This window comes from Pseudophryne corroboree, chromosome 6, assembly GCF_028390025.1.
Source record: "Pseudophryne corroboree isolate aPseCor3 chromosome 6, aPseCor3.hap2, whole genome shotgun sequence".
Taxonomy (NCBI): domain Eukaryota; kingdom Metazoa; phylum Chordata; class Amphibia; order Anura; family Myobatrachidae; genus Pseudophryne; species Pseudophryne corroboree.
Window position 1 is genome coordinate 180,398,344 of NC_086449.1, and position 12,615 is coordinate 180,410,958.

Below are 12,615 nucleotides of genomic sequence, written 5' to 3' on the forward strand. Positions count from 1 at the left end.
AAGGGGAACTAGACACTTCCACATCTCACCCCCCCAAAAAAAGATACTGTATATTTTTAAAAATGCTGTGCGATGCTGCAAAGGAGGACAATGTCTTCTTCAGCAGCTAACCTGGGCCCCCGCCGGCCCTCTCCAACAAGCGAGTACCGCGCACTGCAGAGGGACTCAGCAGCTGACCCGGACAAACTGCCAGCCCCCCTAGCAAGCCAGGGCCTGCGTAGTACCCACCTCCCCCTCTTGGCCCCCTGCATAGATGTAGGTTGCAGTTACTGACTAGCAAGGTGAAATATATATTTTCGATTGTGCTATAATAGTTGTCTCTGGTCTATAATAATTGGCCCTGTTCTCTTCTGTCACATAACATTCAGGTGAAGCAAGGCAGTTGGCAGTGGCATTTCCTAGATGGCTCCAGTAACTCCCTGATGACTGAGATCCTTTCTAATGCCTTTGTGGGGATGTCTTTCTCTGATGCCTGCCGGTATGTTAACTAAATAAGAAAATAGGGCAAGACTAGGATTCAAAAATATTCTTGACAAAACTGCTGGTAAAAAAACACACTTTGTCGCTTATTACTCAATAAAAAAAATAAAAATGGAAATGTCTAATATAAATATGTTGTGTCTTGTAATCAGAATTATTGAATTTATTAAGGCCATGTGGCTCTGCTAGATGGATTATTTACTATAGACTATTGTATTACTCCCACCAATGTTATTTTTTTTAATTAAAGTTCAAATAGATCAAAATGATTTTCTTAAAAGTTCAGCGTTGGGCATGTTTTTACTTTTTTTTTTAAATGGTTGAATATCATCTGTCCAGAAATGAGCCATGTTACTGTGCAATCATGCAATGGCAGTACACAGTCAGTTCCGGACATTCGGCCTAATTCTGGAAAGATTGGGTTTGTTTCCAATTAGCCACAGAAGTGGATTGTAAAATTTTGTCAGTAGGACAGGATTTCTCCAAACTTGTTAACAACCACAAACCAGGGGGCATATGTAATAGGGTCCAAGTTTGCCGGAGCTGCGGGATGGCGGCCAATCTCAGATGTTTTTTTTAAAGTGGCAATCATTTACAAGTTTGTAAATGATTTCTGCTTTAAAAATCATCTGAGATTGGTCGGCAGCCCGCACCTCCGGCTAACTTGGACCCTATTAAATATGCCCCTAGATGTGAGAAGACCTTCATACATATATACAGTATCCTAACTCACAACACAAACAATAATTATTCAATACAATTCCCCAGTGTTACTGCATTGAGGCAGCTTCAGGGAAATGGCTGCTACAGAAAGAGAACTTTGCTAACAGTCTGTCTCCTGTACTTACCACTTCTTTCATTATCATGCTCTGTAATGGAAATCTCTCCGCTCATCCAACCTAGATCTCTGACTTGTGTGAGTTTTTTCTTCCAGCCTGTGCTTTGTAAAGATGAACATTGTGTTGATGGCAATAGAATACAGAACGTCTGAAGGATTTAGGTATATACACAGTATGTAAATATAATTAGAAACATAACTTAATAATCATCCCTGCCTTGGGACGCTATCCCTACCCTGTTTGACTCAAAGCAATGTAACATAAACAAATTCTCACATCAAAAATATTGTAACATTTTCTAAAGTAAATTAAAGCAATATAAAATAGCACATGAAGCCATTATAAAGCAAGCCAATGCACTATGAAATAATGCCTGAGGTTCGTTATACATACAACATACTGTATGATTTGTTCTGTTACTATGTTGAAAGCATGTTTAATGTTGTACAGGAAGGTGGGATTAGAAGTATTTCTCCAACGTCCATTGTTTTATAATAAAGATATGAAGAACATTGCACACAGGCCTAAAGCTTTTCATGTGAGTTAGCTTGCAGTCTTCTAGGTAACCATAATGTTCCTTATAGTTTGGTTGCACTTTTAATGGAATTGCTATCTTTTGTTTGCATCAACCTACAGTACATCGCCAGATTTATAGTTTGTGTCTGGGCAGAACATGATATGTATTTTTAGTGCTTGTATTTCGCATTGCCGATACAAAATGTAATTCATTTGATTTGTAGCAAACTGGTGATGTGTCAAGCATGAGGCAGTGCTGGTGTAAGAAATGTACTTGTGGGTTATGTATAAGATGTACATGGGAAGACGAGATTCATACTCAACTACGCCCCCTTTTATTGAGGCCACGCGGCTTTGTCGCGCAGAGGAGTCCCGCCTGGGACTTATTAAATGTTGGGAGGTATGGTGTATACCTGCAGAAAGAGTGATTTAGTGTATGATAAGAGGAATGTTTCTGAAAGTAATCTTGCATGAACTCCCCAGAAAACAGCTACATACCAGGAAACCTTACAAAACCTACTGTAAATATTACCAGGATTTAAGAAGGACGGGCCCCAGTAGATACAGTATCTCAAATAGCTACCACAGTCCCTCCATTTCCAACTGCAACTCTTTTGGTAATATGCAAAAAGCACATGATTTTAGGCATTGTCTAAACAAATAAATGTCTAAACTCAAGCCAATTCTGGAACATAATTGTCCCAGGGGTGTAGCGAGGGTGGCTCGTGTAGTGAGCGAGCACCGGGCACCAGGAAAGTTGAAGTGCGCAAACCTGCCTGCCAACACCCCCCCTCCCCCCTCCGCACGCTATCCTGTGGACCGCTGTACAGGCAGCCGCAGACAGAAAGAGGAGACAAACTGATGGACTCGGAGACTAGGTAGAGAACAGGGCAGGTCAGAGGCAACAGCAGGAGACACCTCTCTCTGCATTAGAAGCTGCACAGTAACATATATTAGCGGCTCTACTGTGGCATAACGTGTATCAGTGTCTCTGCTGTGGTGTAATGTGTATAAACAGCTCTACCGTAGTGTAACGTGTAAAAACGGCTCTACAGTGGCATAACATGTTAGAGCGGATCTACTGTGTTGTGTAACGTGTATAGGGGGCCCTACTGTGTGGTGTAATGTGAATAACAGACACTACTGTGCAGTGTAATATGAACAATAGACAATACTATGCAGTGTAATCTGAATTTGTACTATTCTGTGGCTATGTCCCTTACCCATGAAGCTACACCCCTATATTTTTGTTGCACGAACTCAGTGTGAACTGTCCCTATTTAAAGCATGGGGGGCGCCTAAAGGAAACTTTTGCCATGAGATCCACAAGGTCTAGAACTGACCCTGTCACCAATTTAGGATTTTTAAATATTTTTCTTTTCAAATGTAAGATGCACCTAATTCAGTAAAGAAGAGGTGGCGCCAAAAAATACCCTTGCTCCGGGCACCATGGCACCTAATTACACCTCTGAATTGTCCTCATGTAATATCATAAGCTGTAGCAATAATAAATGTTCACTATTAAAAATAAGGGACTGAATGGTCTTTTTATTGAATAATATTTTATTATCATTGTCCTGGAGTGTTAATGCTCCAATGCAATACAATCAGTTATTCTCACTGTGCTTAAAATATTCAAATTGTAAATATACAGTATATAGTATACACCAGTAGGTCCTGGAGTCAAGTGCTTCTATGGGCTGATAACACTATAACAGTGAAAATGGGAAACTCTAACTCAGGGCCATAACTAGGTGTGTGCGGAGTGTGCTCCGCACATAGCGCTGAAGGGTAGGAGGCGCTGTTGGCAGCACTTGTCAGTTGTGAATTACTGTATCTAATTACTTTTGCAGCTTCCCCCCTCTTTGAAGCCCAGCATCTCCTGATCGCCCCTGTCTCCTACCCCCACCTCTTTTGTCGCTAGTACCTACAGTATACAGAATTCATGGACTTGACTTGAGAGCTCTTTGTTGTTCCTTTATTACACTTGGGGATGCTGATGTGCCCAGAATCCAAACCTGTTGCCTATGACATTGCAGTCGGACACTCTATTCATTGAGCTATCTGCCCTTGCATAGAAAGCTAGATAATTCCAAGCTGCAGAGTTTTAACTATTTGAAGTTTAGCTTGTACTTTGTGAAGGGGTGATCAGCGTTGCGGCAGGGCAGATCTATGTGGTGTATGGCTGCAAGTGATCGGATGTGTGGCTGCACACTGCATGGATCTGCTCCATTTTGTATATATATATATACAGTGTGTGTGTGTGTGTGTGTGTGTGTGTGTGTGTGTGTGTGTGTGTGTGTGTGTGTGTGTGTGTAGGGGCATCATAGCGTTGGCTTTCTCTGGGGTCAGATTTGTCATACCTATTCCCCGAGAGGCATTCGCCTTATGTCCGTATTGGAAAAATGGAGGAAAGGGGGGCGAGGGGGGGCACCTATTCTCTTTCTGGCACAGGGCACCAAAAAGTCTAGTTACAGCTCTGCTCTAACTGTTTGTCAGACCCTATTGACGCATTCACAGCCAGACAGCTGCAGTACGCTTTACAGGTCCGCACCCCTAAGCCAAGTACAGTATAACATGCTTCTAGCCCTTTGCCAGGATGATAAATGCAAGAAGTACAGTAGTTTAAGTTACCGCATTGCAAGTTGGGCAGGTAATAGTCTCAGAATTACATTAAACATGTAGTTGGTGATGAATTTCCCCTAAGTGGTGCATGTGCTGCAGCTGGAGCGAGTTTGTTTCAGTGGAAAAACTTTGCTCCCTAATTTGTGCCATTGATGAATCCAGTGAGATCAATGTTGCAGAAACCCTCTATATTTATAGTGTATTTTTAGCATTGCATACTCTGACCCTGTATATCTTTTAGTATTTTAGTAAACCCATCTGCTCACGTTGTATTGCAAGAGAACACAACTGGATTCTTCATCGCAAGATCTCTGGCAGACGTGCAGAGGTTGGTCTGGACTCTGGATGTTATGGGTCTGATGCAGAGTTGATTGCAAGTTGACTGGAATTGCTTCCCATTTTGTGCATGAGTTATATGGACCTCATGTACCAATGTACTCTTGCACTAGCCCTATTCTTGTTGCCAAAGATATGTCTGAAAACAGCCAACTCTGCCTTCCTCTCGATTCCATCTACATGCCCTCCCTGAACATTGGTTGGCTGCTGGAAATAATTATAAAAGTTCCTTCATGAACAGCACTCCAAACTATAGTCAGTTGCATAACCCCGTTGGTTTTTTAAAGTTTACAATGTTTCGGACCACACAGGTCCATTCTCAAGTAAAACAAAAACGTAAGTAAGGACCAGTGTGGTCCAAAAAATTGTAAACTTTTAATAAACCAATGGGTTGATGCAACTGACTACAGTTTGAGTGTCGTTCATCAACGCGCGCGTGTGTGTGTGTGTGTGTGTGTGTGATAGTCAGATATACATATATACTGTAGATATATATATTTTTATTTTTTAGAATGGGATGGTTGACATAAAGGGCAAAGAAAAGCTCCAGGGTGAGGTGTGTCCCAGCCATACGACCTGTGTCACAAGGGATTAGTATTCATCAAACCACTCATTTCATTTAGAAAATACAAGATTGCAACAGCAACAAGTTTTTTTTAATACTTAACATGTATCCTCCCGCAGGGCTTCCTTATACTGCAGTCTTTGCCACGCCAACATAATTGATCCCTTACTCATCAGGAAATGTGCCTGCAAACAGAGAGCTGCTCATTACCAGGTGTCAGGTACTTTACTTTTCTATACAGCGGAAATGCACTAAGGGGCCTGTTCATCAAACTGAATAGGTCTGTTATACTGTACATGTGGAAATAGCAGTTTCTTCAGCATTGCGGTAGCATAGGAGATACCATGCAAGTTGGAAATCGAAGTAACGGGGCAGATGGGGCACAATGATGAATATTTCCCTAAATATTTAATTTCACTCAAAAAATCTAGTATTTGATTAACCTCATTCTTCAGGATTTGGTCAAAGCAAACAGCAACCGTTAAGGGCCGTAACTGACGGGAAGATAGCACAGACCGCTCAGCACACATCTCTCCCCCCCCGCTCAGCACACATCTCTCCCCCCCCCCGCTCAGCACACATCTCTCCCCCCCCGCTCAGCACACATCTCTCCCCCCGCTCAGCACACATCTCTCCCCCCGCTCAGCACAGCGCGGACACAGGGGGCCGCTCATTTCACCCAGTGGGGAAATGAGCAACCCAATCTAGCACCGGCGATAGTGACACACGGTACCGCGCATCGCTGTTGCCGGCACCCATACACACTGAGTGATGTTCAGCTAATTCCTAAGCAATCTAGTCAGATTGCTTAGAAATTAGCTGAAAATCGCTCCATGTGTACCCCCCCTTTAGGGGTTTATTAAATCAGTGAAAATCAATCTAAATTGATGTTGTCCTTCCAGGGATAAAACAAATATTTACTAACATTTAAAAATTTATATCAAAAACATCTATTAAAAAAAGTGTACTTCAGTCCCTGAAGCCCAACATCAATTGAGATCGATTTTTATTTATATGAAATTGATGAAAATCTACCTTTATTAAATAAACCCCTTAGACTCAACCTCTAGATCTGGCCTAGGTGTGGACTTTGCCTTTAGGAGCTTCCTTGATATTCAACTGGTACTTAGGAGTCACTAGGGCAATAACAGAAAAAGCCAACCAGTGCCAGAGCAGGGCTCTATGCTAGACCCACCCCCAAACCTGTTACATCATGATGTCACACCTAGTACCTGCTGGTACTAGGAAGTAGAGCACTGCCCATAATATCAGTAGGATGCTACGGGCAGCTCTACTGTTGGTGTGTGCCCAGGGTTTCCTTTGGATACTCTGGGTGGCTATCAGGAACGTGCGGTGAGCTAAATAGCTAAGGAGGCACTGGCTTGCACTAGAGCCAGATTTACATGCAATATATGAGCCAAAGGGTACATGGGGGCATTATACACATGTGCAGCAGTATAAACTCCTGGAAATTTGGTGAAGTTTGATTAGAGATGTGCTGAACAGATAGGTGCCTCACCTGCCATAGACTTTTTACTCCACAGTTTTGGCAATAAAAATGATTAGAATAATGTAAAGAAGATATTTCAAACATATTCTTTGTATTTTTCATATATTTTATACAGTAAAAACTGGCACAAACGTTAGTATGACAGGAAAGCCTCTGCCTCACCCCACCACACGTCACTGGCTATGCCCCAGTGCTGCTGGCTCTGTATCAGCTCATTGCAATGTGATAAAAAATTAACTTGAGGCCAATATAATGTTACATAACATGAACTGGGGTGCTGTAATGTGGCACAATATGAAGTGGAGTAACTACAGTGTGGCATAATATGAACAGGGAGCACTGTATTATAGCATAATATGAACTAGGGACACTGTTTATACTGTAGCATCTACTCCTAGATTGCGATCACTGCAGACTGTTTGGTTCCTGGTTTGACGTCACAAACACGCCATGCGTTTGGCCAGCCACTCCCCCGTTTTCCCAGCCACTCCTGCGTTTTCGTCTGGTACGCCTGCGTTTTTTAGCACACTCCCGGAAAACGCTCAGTTACCACCCAGAAACACCCACTTCCTGTCAATCACTCACCGATCAGCAGAGCGACTGAAAAGCGTCGCACAGACCTCTGTAAAATTACATAGTTTTGTGTGAAAGTACTTTGCGCGTGCGCCCTGTGGCCCATACGCATGCGCAGAATTGCCAGTTTTTAGCCTGATCGCAATTCTGCTAAAAACGTCAGCCTATGAGGCCAAGCCTCCAAATAGCTCATGCTCATTCATTAGTCGTCAGGTTACACCTCTGAAACAGGAGATTACAGCAAAAAAATGGAAATGCTAAGAAAGAAATTCAAACGTCTTTGTTCTGTGAGGTGATCGTGTAAAATGAAAGGATCGTTTAACTGAAAACTGCGTAATTGAATTCCGTTAAAGCAGTCAGTAAGGTAATGTTTGCTTATATTCAGATAAACTTAAATAGACCTTTTTAGAGTGTGTATCTAAGCAACAACGGTATCTACTTAGGAGATTTCATTATAAAATCAAGAAACATATAAGTAGGTAATAAAAATTACCACAATGTATCTTGTAACCTGCAAGTAAAGATTGCAGATGCCTCTGCCTAAAGTACTGGTGGTCAACAGATGGCCCTAGAGCCACAGGGGGCCCTCCGATCCTTTACCTGTCACACAGGGGTATCTTGCAGCGAATCACGTCTTTGAGTTCCTGCCCTTCGCTGTTTAATAAGGCTGATCTATTCTCCCAGGAGTGTGGGAGATTTTCCCAAAAAGTGGATATCTGCTGGACATTCTGAGGGAGAGATAAAGTGGAGGGAGATGCAGCACCAACCAGTCAGATTCTGTCATGTTACAGGCTGTGTTTGAAAAAAATGACAGACGCTGACTGGTTGGTACTTTATTTCTCTCCAAGGTTTGAGACATCTCATCCCAATCGAGAAGGCAAGTATACAGTACTTACAGTATTTTAAATGACTATATATATATATATATATATATATATATATATAAAATATACAGGTTGAGTATCCCATATCCAAATATTCCGAAATACGGAATATTCCGAAATACTGAATTTTTTGAGTGAGGGTGAAACCTTTGTTTTCTAAAGGCGCAATGTACACAAACTTTGTTTAATACATGTTGTTAAAAATATTGGCTAAAATGACCTTCAGGCTGTGTGTATAAGGTGTATGTGAAATATAAATGCATTCTGTGCTAAGACTTACAGTAGGTCCCATCGTCCATGATATCTCATTATGGTATGCAACTATTGAAAAATACGTTATCCAAAGTACTTCTGGTCCCAAGCATTTTGGATAAGGGATACTCAACCTATATATATATATTATTTATGAGGTGCCACAAAGTTTCTGTAGCACCATATGAGGGGTAGACATAGAACATCTCACAATTACAACACATAAGCACACTACTGGACAGCTAACCATAGCATAAGTAGAAAGCATTTACTATACCAGCGGGTGTGGTATGTTATGCCGGCGCTTGGGATCCCGGCGCCCAGCATACCGGCTCCGGGATCCCGACCACCGGCATGCAGGCAGCGGGGTAAGCGCAAAAGAGCCCCTTGCGGGCACGGTGGCGCTTATTCTCCCTCCAAGGGTGTCATGGACACCGCAAGAGGGACAATAGTTGTTGATATGCCGGCTGTCGGGATTCCAGCGTCGGTATGGTGAGTGCCAGGATCCCGACAGCCGGCATATCAAATGCCTCCCATACCAGCACATGGTAGATGAGTAACGGTGTCAGATAAAATTACATTACATACAGTATATAACAATTACAAATAGAATGAAGTAAAACTGAATGGAAGTTACTACAAACACACTGCATGGCAGATAGAGTCATTCATCATAGGACGTGGATGACAGACACGCACATAGCAGTTATGCAGAATAGGATGAAAGGATGCAGCTGGATCAATACATATACTGTATAGCACTAATTCAGCATAAGACATGACAGTGACATGAGAGGAAAACAGAAGTGGACAGATATGTAAGGTAGATGACCTTGCCCTTGAGAGCTTGCAATCTAATGGGAGGGAGTAATAGAGACAATAGGAGCCAGTATGCCAATAGTCCTTATGGGGACAACTGGTGGGAGATGCAAAGGCTTAGGTGATACAGGGGTTTGCAAACATTACAGGTAATAATTATGCAAATTGCTCCACCAGTGAATACAGTATATACATTCTTTCTTTCATGGCAGGATACATATATTATACAGTACCCATGGACTTATAGTAAGACTGCTATAACCAAGTATTCATGCATGTCACCATCAGAGCACTGTTATATGTAGTGGTCTGCAATGCCACTCTGCCATTGTTAAGTTATTACCAGACAATTAAAATGTATTAACCAGCAAGTGACAGTGCAAACTGCTTTTTAATACCATTATCTGCTAGAGATGGGACTCTCTGCTCAGGAAACATCACACTCTTGTAAATTTAACATTACTAACACAGAATACAATAATAGAATCTGATCACAATATTCAGAATTCCTCTCCACATGTCCAATGTCTATATGCTCTAACATGCAGACACGTGTGTATACGGGTCATCAGACGTCCACATAACAGAGATTCAAGTCGTCATTCTGATACTTGACCTGACAATTGATGACCCACCCTTATGCATATGCAACTTATACAACTTTCTTGACTAATAAAGTCCAGTATTTTTACGTTAAACAATATTACACATATTATCTTCCGCCTCATCAACTGCTGCTTCTCTGTGTCTACTTCTGGTTCCACTCTCCCTCTCCCCTCCAATCCATCCTTCCCGTGTGTGTCCTCATAGGTTCTGCCCTTGGCTCTCTTTGCTTCTCTTTGTACACCTTTTCCTGAGGGTGAACACATCAGTTACTTCGGCCTACAGTATAACCTCTATGCGGACGACACTCAACTCCACCTCTTCTCTCTTGACCTCTCCCTTTCTCTCAGATGTCCAGTTTCCTTCTGTATGTCTGTGCACTTTCTTAAACTCAACATGGCCAAACTGAACTTATTGTTTTCCATCCTTCTAGAGTCTCCACCCTTCCTGACCTTTCTGTCACTGTCAACAACACCACTATCCCAGTTTCCCAACTCTGCTGCCTGGGAGTCATTCTTGTCTCTTCTGTCTCCTCCCCCACATTCAATCTTTTGCCCTATCTTGTCGGTTTCAGCTCCAGAACATCGCTCCCATCTTAGCCTTCCTTTCCTAGGATGAAAACCAAACCATTTTCCACTTACTGATCATCTCTCGCCTCAACTACTGTAAAGTGTAAACTTCTCCTCACTGGCCTCCCTGGCTGCCATATTACTCCTCTCCAATCCTTACTGAATGCTGCAACTAGACTTATCTTCCTCTCCTGCCGCTCCACATCTGCCTCGCCTTTCTGCCAAGCCCTTCACTGGCTCCCATTCCCCTACACAATTCTCTTCAAACTCCTCCCTCTCCAGCTTCACTGCTCCCTACATCTCCCACCTCATCTTAAAACATACTACCTCCCACCCTCTCCGGTCAGCCAATGACCATCGCCTTTCCTCACCTCTAGTTACTACTTCTCACTCCGGAATTCAAGATTTTGCCTGTGCTGCCCTTCACTATTGGAGTAATCTCCCTTATTGTATCCGATTATCTCCCAGCATGCATTGCTTCAAGCAGTAACTGAAAACTCACCTGTTCATAAAAGCATGTCATCCCATTACTTCATCATGCTAAATCTCCTGCTTCCTGCCTTTAACTCACCTTACACTGGCTCACTCCTTATATCTTCCATTTGTTTATCCTCTTTTGTTTCGACTGTAAGCTCCATGAGCAGGGCCCTCTGCCTCTTGTTCTTATTACCTACTTCTCTTACACACCAGCTATATTCTACACCCCCTCCTTGGGCTCTCTGCCCCCGGACCCCACTCTATCTTTGTATTAGTTCCGCCTGATGACCTAGATCCATTATCTGCGTCTACGCTAATAGGTACAGGTTTCAGCTTATGCTGAATATTTTAGTTGCACCCATTGCCTGGAGAAGGGATAAAGCAGTGATAAGTGCAAGGTGATAACGCACCAGCCAGTCAGCTCCTGTCATTTTTCAAATCCACAATGATTGGTTGGTGCGTTATCACCTTGCACTTATCACTTCTTTATCCCTTCTGCAGGTTAATACATCTGCAACATTGTGTGTTGAGAGCTGTAGTGCTATTTGTTTCTTGTCTACTATATTGTACTATTTACCCTGTACTGTCTAATTGTTTGCCCTCTGTACAGTGCTGCTGACCACTTGTGGCAAGCTATAAAGTATAATACCAATAAAGTACAAACCGCACATTTACAATTTTGCAACCAAAAATTAACAGTTTAAATTAATACTCAGATAGACACAGGTAATACTGTTATTGGATATAAAAGATACAGTACTTTAACAGGTTTGAAAGACAGCAAACACCAGATGGGTAGGATTTTGTTTACGTATGGACCAACAACTAACTGTAAGGTCAATACTCTTATTCTAACAGTAGAGGGTGTTCACGTTCCACTAAAACCATGCATACACATTGAATGTTTTTACACCATGGTATTTAAAAACATCCACAGTATCTATAGCTAGTGACGCTACAGTATACTAATGCAAAATTGGTTATTGAAATTTATATCTTCTATAAAGACATTGCTGGTGTGCAAAATACATGTTATATTGATTCCATATGTGCTCCTTGTACAAGTAGCATATGATCTTTTAAAAATTTAATAACAGCTTTTTTAATATATATTTTTAATGAGACACTGAGTTATGTTCCAAAACATCTTAAGAAAAGAAAAAACACTTAAATATGCTGTTTGTGTAAGTAGTAAATCCCAGTGTTGTGGAAGCTCTTAAGTTTGACATTTGGCAAAGGAGGATGCAATTGCCTTACAGTCGGCTTCCACAAGTGAATAATTAAAATAGCCACATTTTCTGGATAAACCACCACAGTTAAGAGCGGGGACAGCAGCTCGGAAAATGAAGACAATACCTCATACAGCATACCAAAGAAGATGGTAATAAAGTAATACAAATGCATCGATTCTTATATGGGTACAAAACAATAACCAAACGTCTGCATGTCCCAATGACCATTGTGGGGCCTATTATCTGCAATAAGAAGCTGCATCATACCACACAGACGCGGTCTAGGGAGAGTCGTCCCTCAAAATTCAACACAAACAAGGAGACTTGTGAGAGAA

The 12,615-nt window shown here is 42.0% G+C and overlaps 1 protein-coding gene across 7 annotated transcripts in view; it reads left to right on the top strand.

Annotated features, from left to right (window-relative positions):
- The window catches only part of KCNU1 (potassium calcium-activated channel subfamily U member 1), a 513,844-nt gene that overhangs the window by 318,110 nt on the left and 183,119 nt on the right, over window positions 1-12,615 (top strand). For all 7 annotated transcript variants that reach the window (XM_063925441.1, XM_063925446.1, XM_063925442.1 and 4 more), the window contains 4 exons: window positions 369-478; window positions 1,415-1,480; window positions 4,702-4,788; window positions 5,481-5,581. In XM_063925441.1, the coding sequence (XP_063781511.1) occupies window positions 369-478; window positions 1,415-1,480; window positions 4,702-4,788; window positions 5,481-5,581 (364 nt within the window). The remainder of the gene's footprint in view (window positions 1-368; window positions 479-1,414; window positions 1,481-4,701; window positions 4,789-5,480; window positions 5,582-12,615) is intronic.